The 24,644-nt window shown below is 42.4% G+C and overlaps 1 protein-coding gene and 1 pseudogene across 1 annotated transcript in view; one reads left to right on the plus strand and one right to left on the minus strand.

Moving 5' to 3' along the window:
• Window positions 1-3,551: 3,551 nt before the first annotated feature.
• LOC129860044 (leucine-rich repeat-containing protein 15-like) lies at window positions 3,552-7,900 on the minus strand (annotated as a pseudogene).
• A 339-nt stretch (window positions 7,901-8,239) lies between these two features.
• Window positions 8,240-24,644, plus strand: part of dnah5l (dynein, axonemal, heavy chain 5 like) — an 88,287-nt gene continuing 71,882 nt past the window's right edge. The window contains exons 1-12 of the mRNA XM_055928621.1: window positions 8,240-8,334; window positions 8,776-9,046; window positions 10,724-10,824; window positions 11,049-11,237; window positions 11,322-11,396; window positions 11,500-11,586; window positions 12,039-12,110; window positions 12,209-12,310; window positions 14,398-14,584; window positions 15,153-15,318; window positions 15,637-15,730; window positions 16,319-16,417. Of these exons, the coding sequence (XP_055784596.1) occupies window positions 8,776-9,046; window positions 10,724-10,824; window positions 11,049-11,237; window positions 11,322-11,396; window positions 11,500-11,586; window positions 12,039-12,110; window positions 12,209-12,310; window positions 14,398-14,584; window positions 15,153-15,318; window positions 15,637-15,730; window positions 16,319-16,417 (1,443 nt within the window). The 5' untranslated portion in view covers window positions 8,240-8,334. The remainder of the gene's footprint in view (window positions 8,335-8,775; window positions 9,047-10,723; window positions 10,825-11,048; window positions 11,238-11,321; window positions 11,397-11,499; window positions 11,587-12,038; window positions 12,111-12,208; window positions 12,311-14,397; window positions 14,585-15,152; window positions 15,319-15,636; window positions 15,731-16,318; window positions 16,418-24,644) is intronic.

Genomic DNA, 24,644 nt, shown 5'->3' on the forward strand with positions numbered 1-24,644 from the left:
GAAAAACATTGCATTAACAATGTATAAAAGCACTGCCGCAAAACACACGACAGCACCACAGCTGTTCTCTTGGAATACTAGTAGCATGTTCTCTGTGTTCATGTTGTAACTTATCAGAACATACAGTAGAGCAAACCGCTTGAATGGAAATTGGGTAATTTATAGGTGAAGTTAGTCCTAAACGTTTTAGTATTTTCTAGTGTAAGCATGACTTTGATAAACAATGTAAACCTACATTTGTTGTTGTCATATGTAGTACTTGTGAATGCTATGCGGCGAGAACATCAACATAAAGCTGGAATCCGCAGTACAGGGAAACAGTGCCACTGGCTGCCCCACTGCGTTATTGTTTGGGTAGCAGAGCTGAGGAGCGTCGCGCTGCTCGCCCAGCAAAACAGAAGAAGAAATACATTATTGTGCTCTTCTATTGCTCGTGCAATGATGTCTGTGGCGGAGAACTCTGTTTATTGTTGGCAGTAACCTCTTAGTTGGTGTAATATTGCAAACTGACATGTCTGTTTCACCATTAAAGATTCCAGCTTTAAGGGTTCCGTTGTTTTTTTCTTCAATTTGATAGTTGAAACATTACTTGAATTTGTTTCCCACTTACCTCACAATTACAGTTCCATTTTTACAGTTTTCTTTCAAATGTGTGTGTCCCTCTTTCTCACTGTGTTTAAAATGAACATGTGTCCACAAACACAACAGGGTGACTTGTTACTATATCTGACCTAAACCCCAGACATCATGAATGAACTGAACAACAAGTCTTTATACCGATATAGATACACATGTTGTTTCATGTCTGAATCGCAATGAATAAGTCGGGTCAACTGGTGGCTGTGTCTGGAGAGAACTCCAAAGAAAGATATCATCTAAACACTGCATTGAAAAATCTGTGGATTTGGCAGAGAAAGAGAGAGGCTGAGGAAATAGCAGGAAGATAACCCATGTAGTATTGTGCATTTTTCGGTTTGCTCCAGAAATGCCATTTTCCTTATACTTCTCATTACATTTAAATTGTGTTAGTGGGGACAGAATTGAATTAGCAGAGGTATTAGTGTATGTGAGATAAAACAGCTTACTTCGCATAAAGCTCTATATGCCACAAGATCAAAAGGGGGAGGCAGGTAGCCCAGTGGTTAGAGTGTTGGGCCAGTAACCGAAAGGTTGCTGAATCGAATCCCCAAGTTGACAAGGTAAAAATCTGTTGTTCTACCCCTGAACAAGGCAGTTAACCCACTGCTTCCTAGTAGGCTGTCATTGTAAATAGTAATTTGTTCTTAACTGATTTGCCTAGTTAAATAAAATAAGACTGCTTTTGTTATGGTCTCAATGATTCAGACTATTTGTGTATTTGGTCTCCCTTGATGAGTGATTCTAACTGTTACATTAATTGATTCAAAAACAACAGCATTCCAACTCTGAGCGGTATTTATATCATTGAGCAAAGTATTTATTGACATAACAAAATCGTTTTTGTGAGGTGACATAGGGTGACTGCACCAAAACTTTTCACTGAGCCTTCATGTTGATTAAATATTGAACTGTTTAACAAAGATTAGGCTCTGTCTCCATCTGCTGGCTATATGCTGCCTGTCAACAACAATTCCTGCTCATATTAGCTGGACACGTCCCCATTTATTGTTTGAGTGAAAGATTTACTTAGAGCCAACATGTATACTGTATAATTACTTGTAATAAGCATGTATAAGCAGTATAAACATTTATAAAAGCTTTATATTATATTGTTTTTCGATGCTGTAATTTTTCAAGTCTGACAACATATACAATTGCATTATATAACCACATACAGTTGAAGTCGGAAGTTTACATACACCTTAGCCAAATACATTTAAACTCAGTTTTTCACAATACCTGACATTTAATCCTAGTAAAAATGTCCTGTCTTAGGTCAGTTAGGATCACCACTTTATTTTAAGAATGTGAAATGTCAGAATAATAGTAGAGAGAATGATTTATTTCAGCATTTATTTCATCACATTCCCAGTGGGTCAGAAGTTCACATACACTCAATTAGTATTTGGTAGCATTGCCTTTAAATTGTTTAACCTGGGTCAAATGTGTTGTGTAGCCTTCTACAAGCTTCCCACAATAAGTTGGGTGAATTTTGGCCCATTCCTCCTGACAGAGCTGGTGTAACGGAGTCAGGTTTGTAGGCCTCCTTGCTCGCACATGCACATTTTCTATAGGATTGAGGTCAGGGCTTTGTTATGGCCACTCCAATACCTTGACTTTGTTGTCCTTAAGCCATTTTGCCACAACTTTGGAAGTATGCTTGGGGTCATTGTCCATTTGGAAGACTCATTTGCGACCAAGCTTTAACTTCCTGACTGACTCACTTTTCGCACCAAAGTACGTTCATCTCTAGGACACAGAACGCGTCTCCTTCCTGAGCGGTATGATGGCTGCGTGGTCCCATGGTGTTTATACTTGTGTACTATTGTTTATACAGATGAACGTGGTACCTTCAGGCATTTGGAAATTGCTCCCAAGGATGAACCAGACAATTTTGTTGCTGAGGTCTTGGCTGATTTCTTTTGATTTTCACCTGATGTCAAGCAAAGAGGCACTGAGTTTGAAGGTAGGCCTTGAAATACATCCACAGGTACACCTCCAATTGACTCAAATGATGTCAATTAGCCTATCAGAAGCTTCAAAAGCCGTGACACCATGTTCTGTAATTTTCCAAGCTGTTTAAAGGCACAGTCAACTTAGTGTATGTAAACTTCTGACCCACTGGAATTGTGATACAGTGAATTATAAGTGAAATAATCTGTCTGTTAGACAAATTACTTGTGTCATGCACAAAGTAGATGTCCTAACCGACTTTCCCCAACTATAGTTTGTTAACAAGAGTTTTGTGGAGTGTTTGAAAAACAAGTTTTAATGACTCCAACCTAAGTGCATGTAAACGTCCGACTTCAACTGTATGTACAATGCTACAGGAGTTTCCATCAGCTGTTCAAGCTTCTTAATTTGAAAATATCCCAGGTCTAGCCAGTGAGCATGGCAAGCTCATCACCATCATCTTCCTCCTGTGTGCTTTCCCTCAAGGCATTCTCAAGTCTGATCCAGAACACCTCCTGGTCTCGCTCGTCTGTGGGCCACAACACGTATGTTTTCCGATGCACCATCGTTCATAACCAAGTGTAAGGAGAGAGACAGTAGAGTGTAAGTAGAGAGACAGGGATCTCTTCGAGAAACACCATCAGAAGAACATCGCTCCCCTCACACAGAACTCTGACTGGCCACCTGGAACTCCAGGGCCACTACTCACTGCGGAGAAAGTCACGGGTCACCATGCAGATTGTGCGTCTGGCATTGTAGATGGCTGTTTCAATGTTCTCTAGGATAGCCGTGCCCGGACGGAAGTCGCAGTGTTGCAAGCACAGTCGGAACAGAGCTGATCCTAATCCTAGTCCTTTCTAGACGGGCTACCAGCTCACTCACGGCTCATATCTGGAGCTGTAGCAACCTTTCCCCGCTGCCTTATGCCTTCGATGGCGAGACCGCAGAAGGCGGAGCATCTAATGGATGGCAAATTTCTGATTGTCCCAGATTAGGCACATGGTCACAGTCACCAAGTCCAGAAGGAAGGTGGCCAAGAAAAGGCTGTGGGAGAACTGGTCATAAGAGCTTGCTTTGTCATCTAATTCCCGCATGTAGTGAGCTGTCCCCATATTGTCACAGTGGCGGTCATAGATATGGGCTATGTGCACAGTAGGATCATTTAAAGCTTTTGAACCTGGCATTTGGGCGGGTACAGTACAGTGGGTTGTCGCTGATATCAAGGAATCGCAACATAGGGAGGTTATCAAACAAAGATTTCTCCAAAACGTGTAAATGGTTGGACTGAATTAGTAAAACCTTCAAGGAATTCCCTGGAGGCAGTAAGTTGTCGGGTAGAGTATCCAGGTCTGTTTTGTAAAAGGTCAGCATTTCCTGTGATTTAAGTGGAAGGCCAGGACTAGATTGGTGTTACTGAAAGTGATGCCGGCCCCAAAATTCCGTCTTAAGTTGACAAGGGGGACAAAGGTATTTGGATGGAAATTGCTCAAAATTGTGCTTACTATGGATAAACTTCTTACGCGCACTTACTCCTTAAAGAAGCCCGGTCCAAAATGTTCAACTCCATCTCCACCAGGGCCTTGGTAGCGTAACTCCACATACTCCAGGGCGGAGTGTTGTCCTTACCAAAATAAAGGCAGTTGCTATACAACACCGGCTGTTTCAGTTTCACAAGACCTTGTAAGATGACAGGAGTTCATCTTTTGATATGCTTCCCAGGTCCAGGTAATCAAGATGTTCCAGGTCTTGGAGGGATCCTTCCTCAATGTATTTGATAATGAGGCCGAGGTCCAGCTTCACAAGTCTGCTGAGTTTGCTGAAAGGTTGATTGGTGATGTATCTAATGACACTGTATAGCATGTAAAACTCTTCAAGGTTCTGTAAGTCACTGAAAGTATTTTTTATGAATTCAATAATTTCATTTCGATAATAGACAAGCATCTAAGGTTCCTTAGAGGGAGGAACCAGCGAGGGTTGAGTTCTTGAATCTTGCTTCTATCTAGACTTACATGCTGACCAGACAGCACGCATGTTGATTTTGTCCCTCCACACCAGACGCGATCAGGACACGCAGGTTGAAATATCGAAACAAACTCTGAACCAATTATATTAATTTAGGGACAGGTCGAAAAGCATGAAACATTTATGGCAATTTAGCTAGCTAGCATGCTGTTGCTAGCTAATTTGTCCTGGGATAAAAACATTGGGTTGTTATTTTACATGAAATTAACAAGGTCCTCTACTCCGACAATTAATCCACAGACAAGACGGTAAACCAGATTTGTTTCTTGTCAACTTTCCTTCTTCCTTCAGGCTTCTTTTTCTTCTTTGGACTTGATAAGGCGGTTGGCAACCAAATTTACGGTGCATTACTACAACCGACTGGAGTGTGGACCTCAGTTCATCTTTTAATCACCCTTGTGGGTATATACTCCTACAAACCAATGAGGAGATGGCACGTGGGTAATTGCTCCTAAAAACCAAGGAGGAGATTTAAGAGGCAGGACTTGCAGCGCTTATAGCGTCACAAATAGAACCAAGTTCTATTTTAGCGCCCGGCTACGCTAACGCACGCGAGCAGTGTGGGTGCAATGATTGAATAACATGTATGTGTACATTTATTTTGCAACGCTCGCACACGCGACATGAGCGCTGTGGTTAGCTAATTTCTGAGGCCAGTAAACGTATCCATTTGAATGTTCAGCTAGTTATCATTAAGTTGTAAAGTTTAAAGACCCTCAAGGCCTTGGAAGGTGCTGTGAGAGATTTCCTTTAAACCACAGTCAACTAGATAAAGTATTTTAATTTTGCTCCCATCCTGCACGAGCTGGGATTCTCCGAAATCCCTAAGATTCGCTTTTTCGAAGACTACCATATTTGGTGTGGAAAATTCTAACAGGACAGAGACATTTGGAGGTAATTTGGATCATCCAAGATTGATCTCTACTCTAGAAAGTGTGTCCGTTACATCCAGGAGGCCGCAAATAGTGAAATTAGACCTTTCAAGCGAAAAAGAGAATGCCACCATTGAAATAGTTTTCTTTGTCTCCATCGGAATTCCAGCCAGGAATTCTGTTTCTATCCCCATAAGGAGCAAGAGCTTCAATCTGTGGTTGTGAGCAAAAATGCCTGACTTTGGATATAATCCAGAGTTGTTTGAAAGGTTTATGTAGACAAGAGCAGGAAAGCCACTGACGTTCAAATGGTCAATGTTGTTGCCCAAAAGACTAAGCCAGGACAAAGAGGTGGTGTTGTGCACCCCATTCTGTACACTTTGTAGTTTATTCATATAAATGTCAGCCAATTCAATGTTAGGAAGGAACTAAAAAATTTCATAGGAAATTTTGTTAATTTTGTTTTTCTGACAAATCGAGGACCCTTAACTGTTTCAGGTCGGGGAATATGTCAACCTTGATCACTGAGTTGTTTCTGGAGATGTTTAGAAAAGACAGAATGTGTAGTCCTTTGAATTCACCTCCACTTAGAGATGTGAGTTCGTTCTGGTCCAGGGTTAGTACACCCAAATTACGGAACGTGAGAAATGTTTCAGGTGGACTGTTTTGAATTTTGTTCTTGGACAGATTGATCTTGGTGGCATTTTGGGGGATGGTCTGTATAGCATCCGACACATTCACAATGTTTTGACTCCTACACCAGATAGTGGAGGGGTCATTATAGTTTTCCTGACACCCCTTAAATCCATAGCACCAGCTGAACCTGATGTTGATGAGAAGCATGAATAAAAGAAAGGATCTTGACATCTTCTCTTCACGGCCAACTTAACCTGAAGTAAAGCAGGGTTTTAAACCGGAAATACAGAAAAGTAACACAAGCTAGTAATCTGAAAAAAATCACAACAGCTGTGATGGAAACAGGTCGTTTCGGTAAATATTATAAATGCCGACAGATCATTTGTTCGTTTCACATGGTGGGATATTTTTGTGTGGGTAAAATTTATTATGCAATAAATGGTGGTGGAAACGCCTTTATGCGCAAATATTGATATAATAACCATCATATTGAAAGTAAACTTGGAGTCACACGATGATATGGTGTGTGGTCCTCCCACTACGACTCAGGAAACCATGCAGTTTATTAGGCTACAGATTATTAGTATTATTATGATGATGATGATGATATTCACAGGGGGGTGAACGTACACAGAGAGCTTGATGCTACTTTCCAATAAATATGAAGGGTCTTTTTCTGGTGACATGTTGATTGATGCTTGACTGCCATTTGACAAATAAAAATATAATCCCATGTAGACTAGTCTACCTGCACAGCCTACCCCCACTGTATCTGCGAGCTGTTGGCTGGAGCTCACGTGCCAAGACTACAGTAGGCACATTTTCTATTCAACGCAAACAGTTTTTGTGACTAAACTATCAATGGAAACACATTGAACATACATTTTGTGTGCTACGTAATCGCGCACTGACTTTTATACAGACCAGAGAATCTTGTTTCTGAGAGTGGTCTTGATGGTCTTGAATCTTGTTTCTGAGAGTGGTCTTGAATCTTGATGGTCTGAGAGTCTTTGGTGCCTTTTGGCACATGATTCCATATGTGTTATTTCATAGTTTTGAGGTCTTCACTATTATTGTACAATGTAGAAAATAATAGAAATAAAGAAAAACCCTTGAATGAGTAGGTGTGTCCAAACTTTTGACTGGTACTGTACCACGGCTAAGGGCTGTGTCCAGGCACTCCGTGTTGCGCCGTGCTTACTAACAGCCCTTAGCCGTGCTATATTGGCCATATACAACACCCCCTCGGGCCTTATTGCTTAATAATAAACCTTGCTGAAATGTATCCCCTACATGCCTACAATCATCCCATACTGCATAAGAATACATTGAGACGTTGGCGGCAGGTAGCCTAGCGGTTAAGAGCGTTGGGCTAGTAACTGAAAGGTCACTGGTTTGAACCACCGAACAGACTAGGTGAAAAATCTGTCTGTGCCATAATTGCACCTGTAAATCACGTCTGCTAAATGATGTACATTTAATTCGCTGTGGCTTTGTTTAAGCTGTAGCTACTACCTAGAAATAGTCTACCCCCAGGTAGTTATATGATATGGATGTCATAACGGAAGTTACCAAGACAATGATTAGTCAATCATGGTAAATACAAAAACACACTGTGATTTAACATACTTTTCATTAATAGAAGATGATATCTACCACTTGAAATACTACCTTATTGCATTATCTATGTTTGTTTCTCTTACAAAGGGCATGCTCCAATACATCTATTAAGCTTCACCACACCTCAAAATAAAACTTACCTGATTAATCAATAACATCATTTGATCAATTTTACAGTTCAACACACACACACACACACACACACACACACACACACACACACACACACACACACACACACACACACACACACACACACACACACACACACACACACACACACACACACAGAGAGACCGACAGACAGACATAATTCAAGTATCATTCGCGTTGCCAGACTTGAATGACCTCTAGTGTATTCATATGTGGGCAGGCATTTGTTTGACTTACTCCTCTGCTGGTTTTCAGTGGATTAGTCATCCTGGCCAGGGCTAACGTGTTTAGGGTTGCCATGACAACAGTCAAACTTTGTCAGAGTAATTCACCCATTGAGTGCCTTTAGCTTCAGCTAGCTGAGCTGACTCTAGAGGCTCTTTTACCACACATCCAGCAGGAGAGCAGGAAGAGACAGAGCAGAACAACTGAGGGGAAGGTCTGGTATATTCAACATTTAATTTAGAAATTGTTGGATTATTTATCCTGTGTTCTTTTCCATTTGTGTGGATGCGCATAGTGAATGTTATGGAAACACTTGAACTACAGTATCTATAGACAGTGCAGCGCATAGTTTGATTTCAGATTATCATTATACCTGGCATGGAGCATTAGACAATTGCACAATATAAGTTATTCTAATAATAATTTTCAATGGACAAATGGGTTTATTTGTTAAGACTATGTTGTTCAATACTGCAATAAAGTTATGCGTAGATCATGTAAAGGTGTAAGATCATTTTAGCAAACTGGATCAAATTAAGATCCTACACTTGTAGGACTCCAAGTTGGAGGCCTACATGGTGATATGATTTTAACCATGTCGTCTAATAGTCTAAAACCCAAAAGTGACTATTAACTAACTCCTCTGCGCTTTAAGATGTGTGACACTCAGAATCTCCAGCCAGTTGAAGTAGTGGACCCTGAGGTGGATGAGGGGTCTGGCATCCCCCCAGCGGAGAAGGTGGATCCAGGGGAGGAAGTGTCCAATCCTCCCACAGAGGAAAGCCTTGACTCTGGGGAGACGATGCAGGACAGCCCTGAGGAAGCAAAGAGGGAACCAGAGAACAAGGCCGAAGGAGAGCTAAGCCAGACAACTGCACCCGACCATTCAAATGAGTTAAAACCTCCACTTGTTAGTATACGAAAAGGTATTGTGCAAGTGCAGTGGCTTGCGAAAGTATTCACCCCCCTTGGCATTTTTCCTATTTTGTTGTCTTACAACCTGGAATTAAAATAGATTTTTTTGGGGGTTGTATCATTTGATTTACACAACATGCCTACCACTTTGAAGATGCAATTTTTTTTATTGTGAAACAAACAAGAGCCATCTTTTGCCGCAATTACAGCTGCAAGTCTCTTGGGGTATGTCTCAATAAGCTTGGCACATCTAGCCACTGGGATTTTTGCCCATTCTTCAAGGCAAAACTGCTCCAGCTCCTTCAAGTTGGATAGGTTCCGGTGTACAAAATCTTTAAGTCATACCACAGATTCTCAATTGGATTGAGGTCTGGGCTTTGACTAGGCCATTCCAAGACATTTAGATGTTTCCCCTTAAACCACTTGAGTGTTGCTTTAGCAGTATGCTTAGGGTTATTGTCCTGCTGGAAGGTAAACCTCTGTCCCAGTCTCAAATCTCTGGAAGACTGAAACAGCTTTCCCTCACGAATTTCCTTGTATTTAGCGCCATCCATCATTCCTTCAATTCTGACCAGTTTCCCAGTCCCTGCTGATGAAAAACATCCCCACAGCATGATGCTGCCACCACCATGCTTCACTATGGGAATGGTGTTCTCGAGGTGATGAGAGGTGTTGGGTTTGCGCCAGACATAGCGTTTTCCTTGATGGCCAAAAAGCTAAATTTGAGTCTCATCTGACCAGGGTACCTTCTTCCATATGTTTAGGGTGTGTCCCACATGTCTTATGTCGAACACCAAACATGTTTGATTATTTTTTTCTTTCAGCAATGGCTTTTTTTCTGGCCATACTTCCGTAAAGCCCAGCTCTGTGGAGAGTATAGCTTATTAAAGTGGTCCTATGGACAGATACTCCAATCTCCGCTGTGGAGCTTTGCAGCTCCTTCAGGGTTATCTTTGGTCTCTTTGGTGCCTCTCTGATTAATGCCCTTCTTGCCTGGTCTGTGAGATTTGGTGGGCGGCCCTCTCTTAGCAGGTTTGTTGTGTTGCCATATTCTTTCCATTTTTAAATAATGGATTTAATGGTGCTCCGTGGGATGTTCAACATTTGGGATATTTTTTTATAACCCAACCCTGATCTGTACTTCTCCACAACTTTGTCCCTGACCTGTTTGGATAGCTCCTTGGTCTTCATGGTGCCAAATGCTTGATGGTGCCCCTTGCTTAGTGGTGTTGCAGACACTGGCCTTTCAGAACAGGTGTATATATACTGAGATCATGTGACAGATCATGTGACACTTAGTTTGCACACAGGTGGGCTTTATTTAACTAATTATGTGACTTCTGAAGTTAATTGGTTGCAAAAGGTCTTATTTAGGAACTTCATAGCATTTATTTCATTTATTTTTTGAAACAAGTTTTTTTTTTTATTTCACTTCACCAATTTGGACTATTTTGTGTATGTCCATTACATGAAATCCAAATAAAAATACATTTAAATTATAGCTTGTAATGCAACAAAATAGGAAAACTACCAAGGGGGATGAATACTTTTGCAAGGCACTGTATATGGGTAGAACTATAGACATACAGGAAGTACAAACACAGACCATGCCATACAGTACATATAGATGTGAAGCTCTGATTTTATTGGCCACGAAAATAGACAGTCATGTTTTGCCATATCAACAGACGTGGGTGTGAGTGGACACAGGCGAATAGGAGCTCACAACCCTAAAAGCACCAATCACACGGCATCGGCAGCTCTTCCTTCCTCAACTGCCAGTACAACTGTGAGTATTTACGAAGTCAAGACAGCTGAAAGGGTACAAAGGGCGTTAACCCCTCAGTCATTTTAACTTTTGATGGGCAACAACTGATCAGTTATTCATATCTCACAATATGGGTGAAGTTTCTTAATGTGGAAAACCCTAAACCTTGTCTCCCTAAACGAATGTCACAGTAGCTCCGCCAGGTTGTGTTTTCTTTCACTCCCATTCTGTCCGGATGTGATTAGGTTTCAGGGAAACGGACGATGGTACTCTCCAACGAAGCCAGGAAAGAGATGGCCAAGCAGGCCAGGGCTGCCAAGGATGAGCGTCGGGCCATGCTAGATGCCCGCCACAAGTACCTCATAGCCAAGCTTGTGGACAGTGTGAGCCTGGGGGAGACTGAGGTGGAGGAGGCCTTTATATCGGATGACAAGGTAAGGGGGGTGGGGGGTTTGGTCAGACATTCACAAAATTCATCCAAACTCCAGTAATACTAACTGTCATAAACTCTGCTCTAGTTCAATTTGATAGAGGAGTTTTTTGCGCCTAATGGATCAAAGAGGTTGATATTCTTCTATCAAGACATGAAAGCGGTAAACTGACCTGTCTCTTCATTGTCATCATTAAAAAATGGAGTGAAGAACATCAGTCCTATAATATTACATGATGGTACTTTCCCCATCTCCCTTTTTTCAGCCTTCATCAAACCACCCAACCTGGGCAGACACAGTCAGTTCTACGCCCGGGCAGAAAAAGCTCTTTGTCACCACTGGAACTTCAGAGGTAACGTTTTGCTGCAGAATTGATTGAAGTCGGTGTTGGTTCTACTTCTACTTGAAATCCTCGTCCCGAACTTCTTCCATTTAATAATTATCTCTGACAAAAGTTTCTAGCCCTAAAAAGGGACTTGAATGCCATCATGGCTTTCCAAGACGCAGGCTGTAATTTTCACATTATTTCTTTAAAGTATACAGTCCTGCACTCAACACCTTGCAGGCATAGTCATGGGGAAGAACACTCTTCGTTAAATATACCAGAGCCACCCTTCTCCAAACAAGCGTGTCAGAATTATCTCATAATTACTAGTTTGGTAATGTTTGTATTACGTTGGTATTGGAGACAGAGCCTCTGCCACTTCTTAAGTGTTGATTTCCATGGTATCAGTAAAAAACAAGACGCTTTCTTTGTGTCTCTCATTCACCAGACCATGTGATGGGTTGGCTCTTATGTTTCAGGCCTTACTTGAAAAGTGTTTGTTTTTCTTGAGAACGACAGACAAGGCCATAACGACCGCCAATGTTTCTCAGGTCAGTAAGCCTAGCGTTTCTGGCCACCACTTTAGTGGCACTGTTTATGGATTGTTTCATTGTTGTGCTATTGCTCTTGTACCACTTGTTTCTTCCAGGAAGTGAATTTCGGAATGCTAGACTGCACTAATGGGAGCATTTTGTACAGTATGGAGAAACTGTTCTCACAAATTATGCTGCCTGCACTGAAGTCTCAAGAGGTAATTCCCTATTGAGTATAATGCCCTATCAACATGCATGCTAAGTTGTTCAAAGTAGACAGAATAATCAAACACAACATAACAGGGCGCTGTAGTGAAGCGGACGACACAACAGTGGTAGGCCTGATCACCGACAACGATGAGACAGCCTATAGGGAGGAGGTCAGAGAACTGTCAGTGTGGTGCCAGAACAACAACTTCTCCCTCAATGTGAGCAAGACAAAGGAGCTGATCGTAGACTACAAGAAAAGGTGGGCCGAACAGGTCCCCATTAACATCGACGGGGATGTAGTGGAGCGGGTCGAGAGTTTCAAGTTCCTTGATGTCCACATCACCAACAAACTATCATGGTCCAAACACACCAAGACGGTCGTGAAGAGGGCACGACAACACAGTTTCCCCCTCAGGAGACTGAAAAGATTTGGTATGGGTCCCCAGATCCTCAAAAAGTTCTGCAGCTGCACCATCGAGAGCATCTTGACCGGTTGCATCAAAGACCTATATTCTAGGTGGTGTCAGAGGAAGGCTCCAAAAATTGTCACAGACTCCAGTCACCCAAGTCATAGACTGTTATCTCTGCTACAGCACGGCAAGCGGTACCGGAGCGCCTAAGTCTAGGTCTAAAAGGCTCCTTAACAGCTTCTACCCCCAAGTCATAAGACTGATGAACAATGTATCCAATGGCCACTCAGACTATTTACATTGACCCCCCCCCCCCCCCCCCACCCAAACCTCTTTGTTTTTACACTACTGCTACTCTGTGTTTATCTATGTATAATCACTTTACCCCTACCTACAAGTACAAATTACCTCGAATAACCTGTACCCCCGCACATTAACTCGGTACCAGTACCCCCTGTATATAGCCTCGTTATTGTCATGTTATTGTGGTACTTTTTATTTAGTAAATATTTTCTTAACCCTTTTTCTTAAAACTGGGACGCAATCGTCCCACCGGCCAATAGCCAGGGAAAATACAGCGCGCCATATTCAAATAAAATGATATAAAAATCAAACTTTCATTAAATCACACATCTAAGATACCAAATTAAAGCTACACTCGTTGTGAATCCAGCCAACATGTCAGATTTCAAAAGGCTTTTCGGCGAAAGCATAAGATGCTATTATCTGATGATAGCGCAACAGTAAACGAACAGAGTAGCATATTTCTAGACTGCAAGCACGACACAAAACGCAGAAATAAAATATAAATCATGCCTTACCTTTGACGAAATTCTTTTGTTGGCACTCCAATATGTCCCATAAACATCACAAATGGTCCTTTTGTTCGATTAATTCCGTCGATATATATCCAAAATGTCAATTTATTTGGACTGTTTCATCCAGAAAAACACAGCTTCCAACTTTCACCACTTCACTACAAAATATATCAAAAGTTACATGTAAACTTTACCAAAACATTTCAAACTACTTTTGTAATACAACGTTAGGTATTTTTAAACGCTAATAATCGATCAATTTGAAGACGGGTGTTCAGTACAAAAAGAAAACAAACTGACGCAACTTTTTTCGTAACGTGCCTCTCTCAAAAAATTTACTTCATGTGACCCTCATTTACGATAGCCCTACTTCTTCATTACACAAAGGAATAACCTCAACCGATTTCCAAGGACTGGTGACATCCATTGGAAGCGGTAGGAACTGCAAGCAAGTCCATTAGAAATCTGGTGTCTCTAAGAAACCTCATTGAAAAGACAGTGACATCAAAAAAATTAAAATTCTGAATGGTTTGTCCTCAGGGTTTTGCCTGCTACATAAGTTCTGTTATTCTCACAGACAAGTTTTAGAAACCTCAGAGTGTTTTCTATCCAAATCTACTAATAATATACATATCTTATATTCTGGGGATGAGTAGCAGGCAGTTGAATTTTGGCATGCTATTTATCCGAAAGTGAAAATGCTGCCCCCTGCCCACAAGAAGTTTTAAGGGCTTGTATGTAAGCATTTCACGATAAGGTCTACTACACCTGTTGTATTCAGCGCATGTGACATATACAATTTGATTTGAACTCTCCTATATCTCCTCTACTTCAACCCCAATAAATGTTTTGTTCAATGCTCACCAGAATTGGGGCTCCATGAAGGATGGACTTCAGAATGCTCAGATTCAGGACTTCTTAAGTTCAGTGGACAAGTTCATTAGCAACCTCTCCTCCGCCAGACTGAATATGGAGGGAAGGTTCCAACTCCACAGAGTGGACACTGGACAGAGCCTAAGCAGCCTGCTAGGCCCAGCAGACTACACAGCTGCAGGTATAGAGGTTACCTAAGTCATGGTTTTGAAGTTTTTGTGTGTGATTAGCGACTGTCCAATCTGTTGTATGTTGTGGGAAATGTATTAATTATTACTTATTTGCCTGTCACTGTTATGCCGAGCAATTATTCCCCCTTAGGGATTAATACAGTTGATTTAATTTAATTTAATTGGTAGTCCTGTGCAAAGACCCTCTGAAAAATCTATTTGAGTAGAATATACGATGTATAGTACAGCGCATCCACAGGAGGCTGCTGAGGGGAGGACGGCTCAAAATAATGGCTGGAATGGCACAAACAGAATGGCATCAAACACATGGAAACCATGCGTTTCATGTATTTGATACCGTTCCCCCGATTCCGCTCCAGCCATTACCACAAGCCCATCCTCCCCAATAAAGATGCCACCAAACTCCTGTGTGTACATCCTACAAGGGCAGATACTGGACATGAACAAGCATCATAGAGAAACGTCAACGTCAGCGGTACTGCTAAGCTCATACTGCATATGAGAAAAGAAATGCTCAAAGTAAGTCTGTAGCATAGACAGTTTGTCTCTTCCCTCCAGCCAATAACTCTGAACTGGTGGAGGAGCTGGAGGGAGTTCTCCTTCACTGGGCCCACCAGATCGAACAGGTGCTGACAGAGGGCGAGCAAATGAGGAAGGAGGCCGATGACATAGGGCCCTCTGCTGAACTGGAGCATTGGAAAAGCCGCATGACCACTTTTAACAGGTACCCGTACTCACTTGTCATGCCACCCACCAGAACAATCCCCCCTTTTTCTGACACAGGTGTGAACTCCACACTCAGTCTGTCTCATTACAAAACCTTAGAACATCTGATACATTTATGTAATTTGGCAGACATTAGGGTCAAGTGCCCTGCTCAAGGGCAAGGCCCTTTCGATTACTGGCCCAATGCTCTTAACTGCTATGTTTCCTGCCTATTCCAATGAATTGTTCTGTTATGCTGGCAAATGCTGCATGTCTTGTTTGGTGTGTTGGTTGAGAGCACACTAGTCTATATTGAATGTGATCTATGTTTTCTCAGCCTAATGGATGAGATCAAACGACCTCATGTGAAGAAAGTTATTGGAGTGCTGCAGGTGGCCAAGTCAAAGACACTAAGGACTTGGAGAGAGCTGGTCAGTTTCACTCTCTCTATTTTCTATATACTGTATAAGTAAAGGCCTCTATTTTCTATATACTGTATAAGTAAAGGCCTCTATTTTCTATATACTGTATATGTAAAGGCCTCTATTTTCTATATACTGTATATGTAAAGGCCTCTATTTTCTATATACTCTATATGTAAAAGCCTCTATTTTCTATATACTCTATATGTAAAAGCCTCTATTTTCTATATACTCTATATGTAAAGGCCTCTATTTTCTATATACTCTATATGTAAAGGCAGGCATTTATTATCAGTTACATTCAGTCAATTTTAACATGGATATTTTGAATTCAAGTGTTACTTTTTGGACTAATGCTCATATATGCTTATAATATATATGCATATAATGCTTGAATTGCACCGTTGGTTAATGGCCAGTAAGTAAGCATTTCTCAGTAAGGTTGTTGTGTTCGGCGCACGTGACAAATAAAGTTTGATTTGATATCCTGCTACAGAGTAGAGTGATTTTCATTGTGCATTTCACATAGTTCAGTGGGGTTGTGTGGAAGTCAAATCAAGCTCTGTAGAAACATAACACAAATCTTATCTGCTGTAGGATGGAAACATCACTGTTGTGGCAAATGAAGCAAAAGACAATGTGAAATACCTCTACACATTGGAGAAGTTCTTTGGTCCACTTGGAAAGTGCACTCCGGTAAGAACGTTGACATCAAACAACATTTCATTGGCTGCATACACGTGTTTAGCAGATGTTATTGCAGGGGCAGCGAAGTGCTTGTGTTCCTAGTTCCAACAGTGCAGTAATATCTAACAATACACAACAACACGCACAAATCTAAAAGTAAAAGAATGGAATTAATAAATATAGAAATATTTGGACGAGCAATGTCGGATTCCGGAGTATATACAGTATATCACAAAAGTGAGTACACCCCTCACATTTTTGTAAATATTTGAGTATATCTTTTCATGTGACAACACTGAAGAAATGACACTTTGCTACAATGTAAAGTAGTGAGTGTACAGCTTGTATAACAGCATAAATTTGCTGTCCCCTCAAAATAACTCAACACACAGGCATTAATGTCTAAACCGCTGGCAACAAAAGTGAGTACACCCCTAAGTGAAAATGTCCAAATTGGGCCCAAAGTGTCAATATTTTGTGTGGCCACCATCATTTTCCAGCACTGCCTTAACCCTCTTGGGCATGGAGTTCACCAGAGCTTCACAGGTTTCCACTGGAGTCCTCTTCCACTCCTCCATGACGACATCACGGAGCTGGTGGATGTTAGAGACCTTGCATTCCTCCACCTTCCGTTTGAGGATGCCCCACAGATGCTCAATAGGGTTTAGGTCTGGAGACATGCTTGGCCAGTCCATCACCTTTACCCTCAGCTTCTTTAGCAAGGCAGTGGTCGTCTTGGAGGTGTGTTTGGGGTCGTTATCGTGTTGGAATACTGCCCTGCGGCCCAGTCTCCGAAGGGAGGGGATCATACTCTGCTTCAGTATGTCACAGTACATGTTGGCATTCAAGGTTCCCTCAATGAACTGTAGCTCCCCAGTGACGGCAGCACTCATGCAGCCCCAGACCATGACACTCCCACCACCATGCTTGACTGTAGGCAAGACACACTTGTCTTTGTACTCCTCACCTGGTTGCCGCCACACACCATCTGAACCAAATAAGTTTATCTTGGTCTCATCAGACCACAGGACATGGTTCCAGTAATCCATGTCCTTAGTCTGCTTGTCTTCAGCAAACTGTTTGCGGGCTTTCTTGTGCATCATTTTTAGAAGAGGCTTCCTTCTGGGACGACAGCCATGCAGACCAATTTGATGCAGTATACGGCGTATGGTCTGAGCACTCACAGGCTGACCCCCCACCCCTTCAACCTCTGCAGCAATGCTGGCAGCAATCATACGTCTATTTCCCAAAGACAACCTCTGGATATGACGCTGAGCACGTGCACTCAACTTCTTTGGTCGACCATGGCGAGGCCTGTTCTGAGTGGAACCTGTCCAGTTAAATCGCTGTATGGTCTTGGCCACCGTGCTGCAGCTCAGTTTCAGAGTCTTGGCAATCTTATAGCCGAGGCCATCTTTATGTAGAGCAACAATTATTTTTTTCAGATCCTCAGAGAGTTCTTTGCCATGAGGTGCCATGTTGAACTTCCAGTGGCCAGTCAGTATGAGGGAGTGTGAGAGCGATGACACCAAATTTAACACACCTGCTCCCCATTCATACCTGAGACCTTGTAACACTAACGAGTCACATGACACCGGGGAGGGAAAATGGCTAATTGGGCCCAATTTGGACATTTTCACTTAGGGGTGTACTCACTTTTGTTGCCAGCGGTTTAGACATTAATGCCTCTGTGTTGAGTTATTTTGAGGGGACAGCAAATTCACACTGTTATACAAGCTGTACACTCACTACTTTACATTGTAGCAAAGTGTCATTTCTTCAGTGTTGTCACATGAAAAGATATACTCAAATATTTACAAAAATGTGAGGGGTGTACTCACTTTTGTGATATACTGTATATATACTGTGTGTGTATATATACAGTTAATTACATTTTAATACATACATATAGACATTATATAGACAGTATGTGATGGGATGTACAGACATTATGGACAGTATGTGATGGGATAAACAGACATTATAGACAGTATGTGATGGGATGTACAGACATTATGGACAGTATGTGATGGGATGTACAGACATTATGGACAGTATGTGATGGGATGTACAGACATTATGGACAGTATGTGATGGGATGTACAGACATTATGGACAGTATGTGATGGGATGTACATACATTATGGACAGTATGTGGTAGGATGTACAGACATTATAGACAGTATGTGATGGGATGTACAGACATTATGGACAGTATGTGGTGGGATGTACAGACATTATGGACAGTATGTGATGGGATGTACAGACATTATGGACAGTATGTGGTGGGATGTACAGACATTATGGACAGTATGTGATGGGATGTACAGACATTATGGACAGTATGTGGTAGGATGTACAGACATTATGGACAGTATGTGATGGGATGTACAGACATTATGGACAGTATGTGATGGGATGTACAGACATTATGGACAGTATGTGGTGGGATGTTTATTTATTTATTTTATTTATTTCACCTTTATTTAACCAGGTAGGCAAATTGAGAACACGTTCTCATTTACAATTGCGACCTGGCCAAGATAAAGCAAAGCAGTTCGACACATACAACAACACATAGTTACACATGGAGTAAAACAAACATACAGTCAATAATACAGTGAAAAATAAGTCTATATACAATATGAGCAAGTGAGGTGAGATAAGGGAGGTGAAGGCAAACAAAATATATATATAAATAAATAAAAATATAAAAAGGCCATGGTGGCGAAGTAAATACAATATAGCAAGTAAAAAAAAAAAACACTGGAATGGTTGGTTTGCAGTGGAAGAAGGTGCAAAGTAGAGATAGAAATAATGGGGTGCAAAGGAGCAAAATAAATAAATACAGTAGGTAAAGAGGTAGTTGTTTGGGCTAAATTATAGATGGGCTATGTACAAGTGCAGTAATCTATGAGCTGCTCTGACAGCTGGTGCTTAAAGCTAGTGAGGGAGATAAGTGTTTCCAGTTTCAGAGATTTTTGTAGTTCGTTCCAGTCATTGGCAGCAGAGAACTGGAAGGAGAGGCGGCCAAAGGAAGAATTGGTTTTGGGGGTGACCAGAGAGATATACCTGCTGGAGCGCGTGCTACGGGTGGGCGTTGCTATGGTGACCAGCGAGCTGAGATAAGGGGGGACTTTACCTAGCAGGGTCTTGTAGATGACCTGGATCCAGTGGGTTTGGCGACGAGTGTGAAGCGAGGGCCAGCCAACGAGAGCGTACAGGTCGCAGTGGTGGGTAGTATATGGGGCTTTGGTGACAAAACGGATGGCACTGTGATAGACTGCATCCAATTTATTGAGTAGGGTTTTGGAGGCTATTTTGTAAATGACATCACCAAAGTCGAGGATTGGTAGGATGGTCAGTTTTACAAGGGTATGTTTGGCAGCATGAGTGAAGGATGCTTTGTTGCGGAATAGGAAGCCGATTCTAGATTTAACTTTGGATTGGAGATGCTTGATGTGAGTCTGGAAGGAGAGTTTACAGTCTAACCAGACACCTAGGTATTTGTAGTTGTCCACATATTCTAAGTCAGAGCCGTCCAGAGTAGTGATGTTGGACAGGCGGGCAGGTGCAGGCAGCGATCGGTTGAAGAGCATGCATTTAGTTTTACTTGTATTTAAGAGCAATTGGAGGCCACGGAAGGAGAGTTGTATGGCATTGAAGCTCGCCTGGAGGGTTGTTAACACAGTGTCAAAAGAAGGGCCAGAAGTATACAGAATAGTGTCGTCTGCGTAGAGGTGGATCAGAGACTCACCAGCAGCAAGAGCGACATCATTGATGTATACAGAGAAGAGAGTCGGTCCAAGAATTGAACCCTGTGGCACCCCCCATAGAGACTGCCAGAGGTCCGGACAACAGACCCTCCGATTTGACACACTGAACTCGATCAGAGAAGTAGTTGGTGAACCAGGCGAGGCAATCATTAGAGAAACCAAGGCTGTCGAGTCTGCCGATGAGGATGTGGTGATTGACAGAGTCAAAAGCCTTGGCCAGGTCAATGAATATGGCTGCACAGTACTGTTTCCTATCGATAGCGGTTAAGATATCGTTTATGACCTTGAGCGTGGCTGAGGTGCACCCATGACCAGCTCTGAAACCAGATTGCATAGCGGAGAAGGTATGGTGGGATTCGAGATGGTCGGTTATCTGTTTGTTGACTTGGCTTTCGAAGACCTTAGAAAGGCAGGGTAGGATAGATATAGGTCTGTAGCAGTTTGGGTCTAGAGTGTCTCCCCCTTTGAAGAGGGGGATAACCGCAGCTGCTTTCCAATCTTTGGGAATCTCAGATGACACGAAAGAGAGGTTGAAAAGGCTGGTAATAGGGGTGGCAACAATTTCAGCAGATAGTTTTAGGAAGAAAGGGTCCAGATTATCTAGCCCGGCTGATTTGTAAGGGTCCAGATTTTGCAGCTCTTTCAGAACATCAGCTGACTGTATTTGGGAGAAAGAGAAATGGGGAAGGCTTGGGCGAGTAGCAGAGGGGAGGGCAGTGCTGTTGACCGGGGTAGGGGTAGCCAGGTGGAAAGCATGGCCAGCCGTAGAAAAATGCTTATTGAAATTCTCAATTATAGTGGATTTGTCGGTGGTGACAGTATTTCCTATCTTCAGTGCAGTTGGAAGCTGGGAGGAGGTGTTCTTATTCTCCATGGACTTTACAGTGTCCCAGAACTTTTTTGAGTTTGTGTTGCAGGAAGCAAATTTCTGCTTGAAAAAGCTAGCCTTGGCTTTTCTAACTGCCTGTGTATACTGGTTTCTAGCTTCCCTGAAAAGTTGCATATCACGGGGGCTGTTCGATGCTAATGCAGAACGCCATAGGATGTTTTTCTGTTGGTTAAGGGCAGTCAGGTCAGGAGAGAACCAAGGGCTATATCTGTTCCTGGTTCTAAATTTATTGAATGGGGCATGCTTATTCAAGATGGTGAGGAAGGCATTTTTTAAAAATATCCAGGCATCCTCTACTGACGGGATGAGATCAATATCCTTCCAGGATACCTCGGCCAGGTCGATTAGAAAGGCCTGCTCGCTGAAGTGTTTCAGGGAGCGTTTGACAGTGATGAGTGGAGGTCGTTTGATCGCTGACCCATTACGGATACAGGCAATGAGGCAGTGATCGCTGAGATCTTGGTTGAAAACAGCAGAGGTGTATTTGGAGGGCAAGTTGGTTAGGATGATGTCTATGAGGGTACCCGTGTTTACGGAATTGGGGTGATACCTGGTAGGTTCATTGATAATTTGTGTGAGATTGAGGGCATCAAGCTTAGATTGTAGGATGGCTGGGGTGTTAAGCATGTTCCAATTTAGGTCGCCTAGCAGCACAAGCTCTGAAGATAGATGGGGGGCAATCAGTTCACATATGGTGTCCAGAGCACAGCTGGGGGCAGAGGGTGGTCTATAGCAGGCGGCAACAGTGAGAGACTTGTTTTTAGAGAGGTGGATTTTTAAAAGTAGGAGTTCAAATTGTTTCAGAACAGACCTGGATAGTAAAACAGAACTCTGCAGGCAATCCTTGCAGTAGATTGCAACACCGCCCCCTTTGGCCGTTCTATCTTGTCTGAAAGTCTTGTAGTTAGGGATGAAAATGTCAGAATTTTTGGTGGTCTTCCTAAGCCAGGATTCAGACACGGCTAAAACATCTGGGTTGGCAGAGTGTGCTAAAGCAGTGAACAAAACAAACTTAGGGAGGAGGCTTCTAATGTTAACATGCATGAAACCAAGGCTATTACGGTTACAGAAGTCATCAAAAGAGAGCGCCTGGGGAATAGGAGTGGAGCTAGGTACTGCAGGGCCTGGATTCACCTCTACATCACCAGAGGAACAGAGGAGGAGTAGGATAAGGGTACGGCTAAAAGCTATGAGAATTGGTCGTTTAGAACGTCTAGAACAGAGAGTAAAAGGAAGTTTCTGGGGGCGATAAAATAGCTTCAAGGAATAATGTACAGACAAAGGTATGGTAGGATGTGAATACAGTGGAGGTAAACCTAGGTAATGAGTGATGATGAGAGAGATATTGTCTCTAGAAACATCATTGAAACCAGGTGATGTCATCGCATATGTGGGTGGTGGAACTGAGAGGTTGGATATATAGTGAGCAGGGCTAGAGGCTCTACAGTGAAATAAGCCAATAAACACTAACCAGAACAGCAATGGACAAGGCATATTTACATTAAGGAGAGGCATGCTTAATCGAGTGATCATAAGGGTCCAGTGAGTAGAGGTTGGTTGGGGTCACGGCGATCCAGACAGCTGGCCGGGTAGCTGGCTATCGGTAGCAAGATGACATAGGATGGAGGTCTGTTTTTTTTTTTTTTTTTTTTTTTTGTCACCTCGTTCGTTTCCGTCGGTAGATTAGTGGGGTTCCGTGTGGTAGAGGGGATCGATCCAATTGGCAAAATAGATATAGTGACCCAAGAAAAAAAAGAAAAAGATTGTCCGGTATATTTATTTAGATAGCAGCCGATAAGACCGCTAATAATTAGCAGATGGGTATTCAGAAACGTCGCAATGGAAAAGCCTGTTGAAACCACCTCGGACAATTACGTCGGCAGACCAGTCGTGATGGATCGGCGGGGCTCCGTGTCGGCAATAAAGGGTCCAGTCCAATTGGGAAAAGAGGTATTGTAGCCCAAGAATTCGCTGGTAGACCTCTTCGGCTAGCCGGCAGATGGGCCTAGCTCGAGGCTAGCTCAAGGCTAACTGGTGCTTGTTTCGGGACAGAGGTATTAGCCAGTAGTAGACACTTGGTTGCAGCTAGCTAGCGACGATGATCCGGTGTAATTGTCCAGAGCTTGCGTCAGGAATCCGGTGATGTGGTAGAGAAAAAGCAGTCCTATATTCTCTGGGTTGATATCGCGCCTGCAGACTGGCAGGTATTGACCCGAGCTGAAGCTGGCTGGTGTCCGAGTTAAGGGTGAAGACCGCAGCAGTGGCTAACTGACTACTAGCTAGTAGCTAGTTATCTGGCTAGCTTCTGATTGGGGTTACGGTTCTAAAGTATAAAAAAAAATTGCAGATCCGTACCACATTGGGTGGGGCGGGTTGCGTGAATGTACATTCAGTTCCAAGATGGAAAGTGAAATTAAAATATATACGAAATGTATACAAAAAATACGAGGACTATTTACGCGGGACAAGACGGGACAAGACAAACACACGTCCGACTGCTACGCCATCTTGGAAAATGCAAGATGTACAGACATTATGGACAGTATGTGATGGGATGTACAGACATTATGGACAGTATGTGGTGGGATGTACAGACATTATGGACAGTATGTGATGGGATGTACAGACATTATGGACAGTATGTGGTGGGATGTACAGACATTATGGACAGTATGTGGTGGGATGTACAGACATTATAGACAGTATGTGATGGGATGTACAGACATTATAGACAGTATGTGGTGGGATGTACAGACATTATGGACAGTATGTGATGGGATGTACAGACATTATGGACAGTATGTGATGGGATGTACAGACATTATGGACAGTATGTGATGAGATGTACAGACATTATGGACAGTATGTGATGGGATGTACAGACATTATAGACAGTATGTGGTGGGATGTACAGACATTATGGACAGTATGTGATGGGATGTACAGACATTATGGACAGTATGTGGTGGGATGTACAGACATTATGGACAGTATTTGGTAGGATGTACAGACATTATAGACAGTATGTGGTGGGATGTACAGACATTATGGACAGTATGTGATGGGATGTACAGACATTATGGACAGTATGTGGTAGGATGTACAGACATTATGGACAGTATGTGGTAGGATGTACAGACATTATGGACAGTATGTGATGGGATGTACAGACATTATGGACAGTATGTGGTGGGATGTACAGACATTATGGACAGTATTTGGTAGGCTGTACAGACATTATAGACAGTATGGGATGTACAGACATTATAGACAGTATGTGATGGGATGTACAGACATTATGGACAGTATGTGGTATGATGTACAGACATTATAGACAGTATGTGGTGGGATGTACAGACATTATGGACAGTATGTGATGGGATGTACAGACATTATGGACAGTATGTGATGGGATGTACAGACATTATGGACAGTATGTGATGGATGTACAGACATTATGGACAGTATGTGGTAGGATGTACAGACATTATAGACAGTATGTGATGGGATGTACAGACATTATGGACAGTATTTGATGGGATGTACAGACATTATGGACAGTATGTGATGG

The sequence above is a fragment of the Salvelinus fontinalis genome, chromosome 7 (genome assembly GCF_029448725.1).
Source record: "Salvelinus fontinalis isolate EN_2023a chromosome 7, ASM2944872v1, whole genome shotgun sequence".
Classification (NCBI taxonomy): Eukaryota; Metazoa; Chordata; class Actinopteri; order Salmoniformes; family Salmonidae; genus Salvelinus; species Salvelinus fontinalis.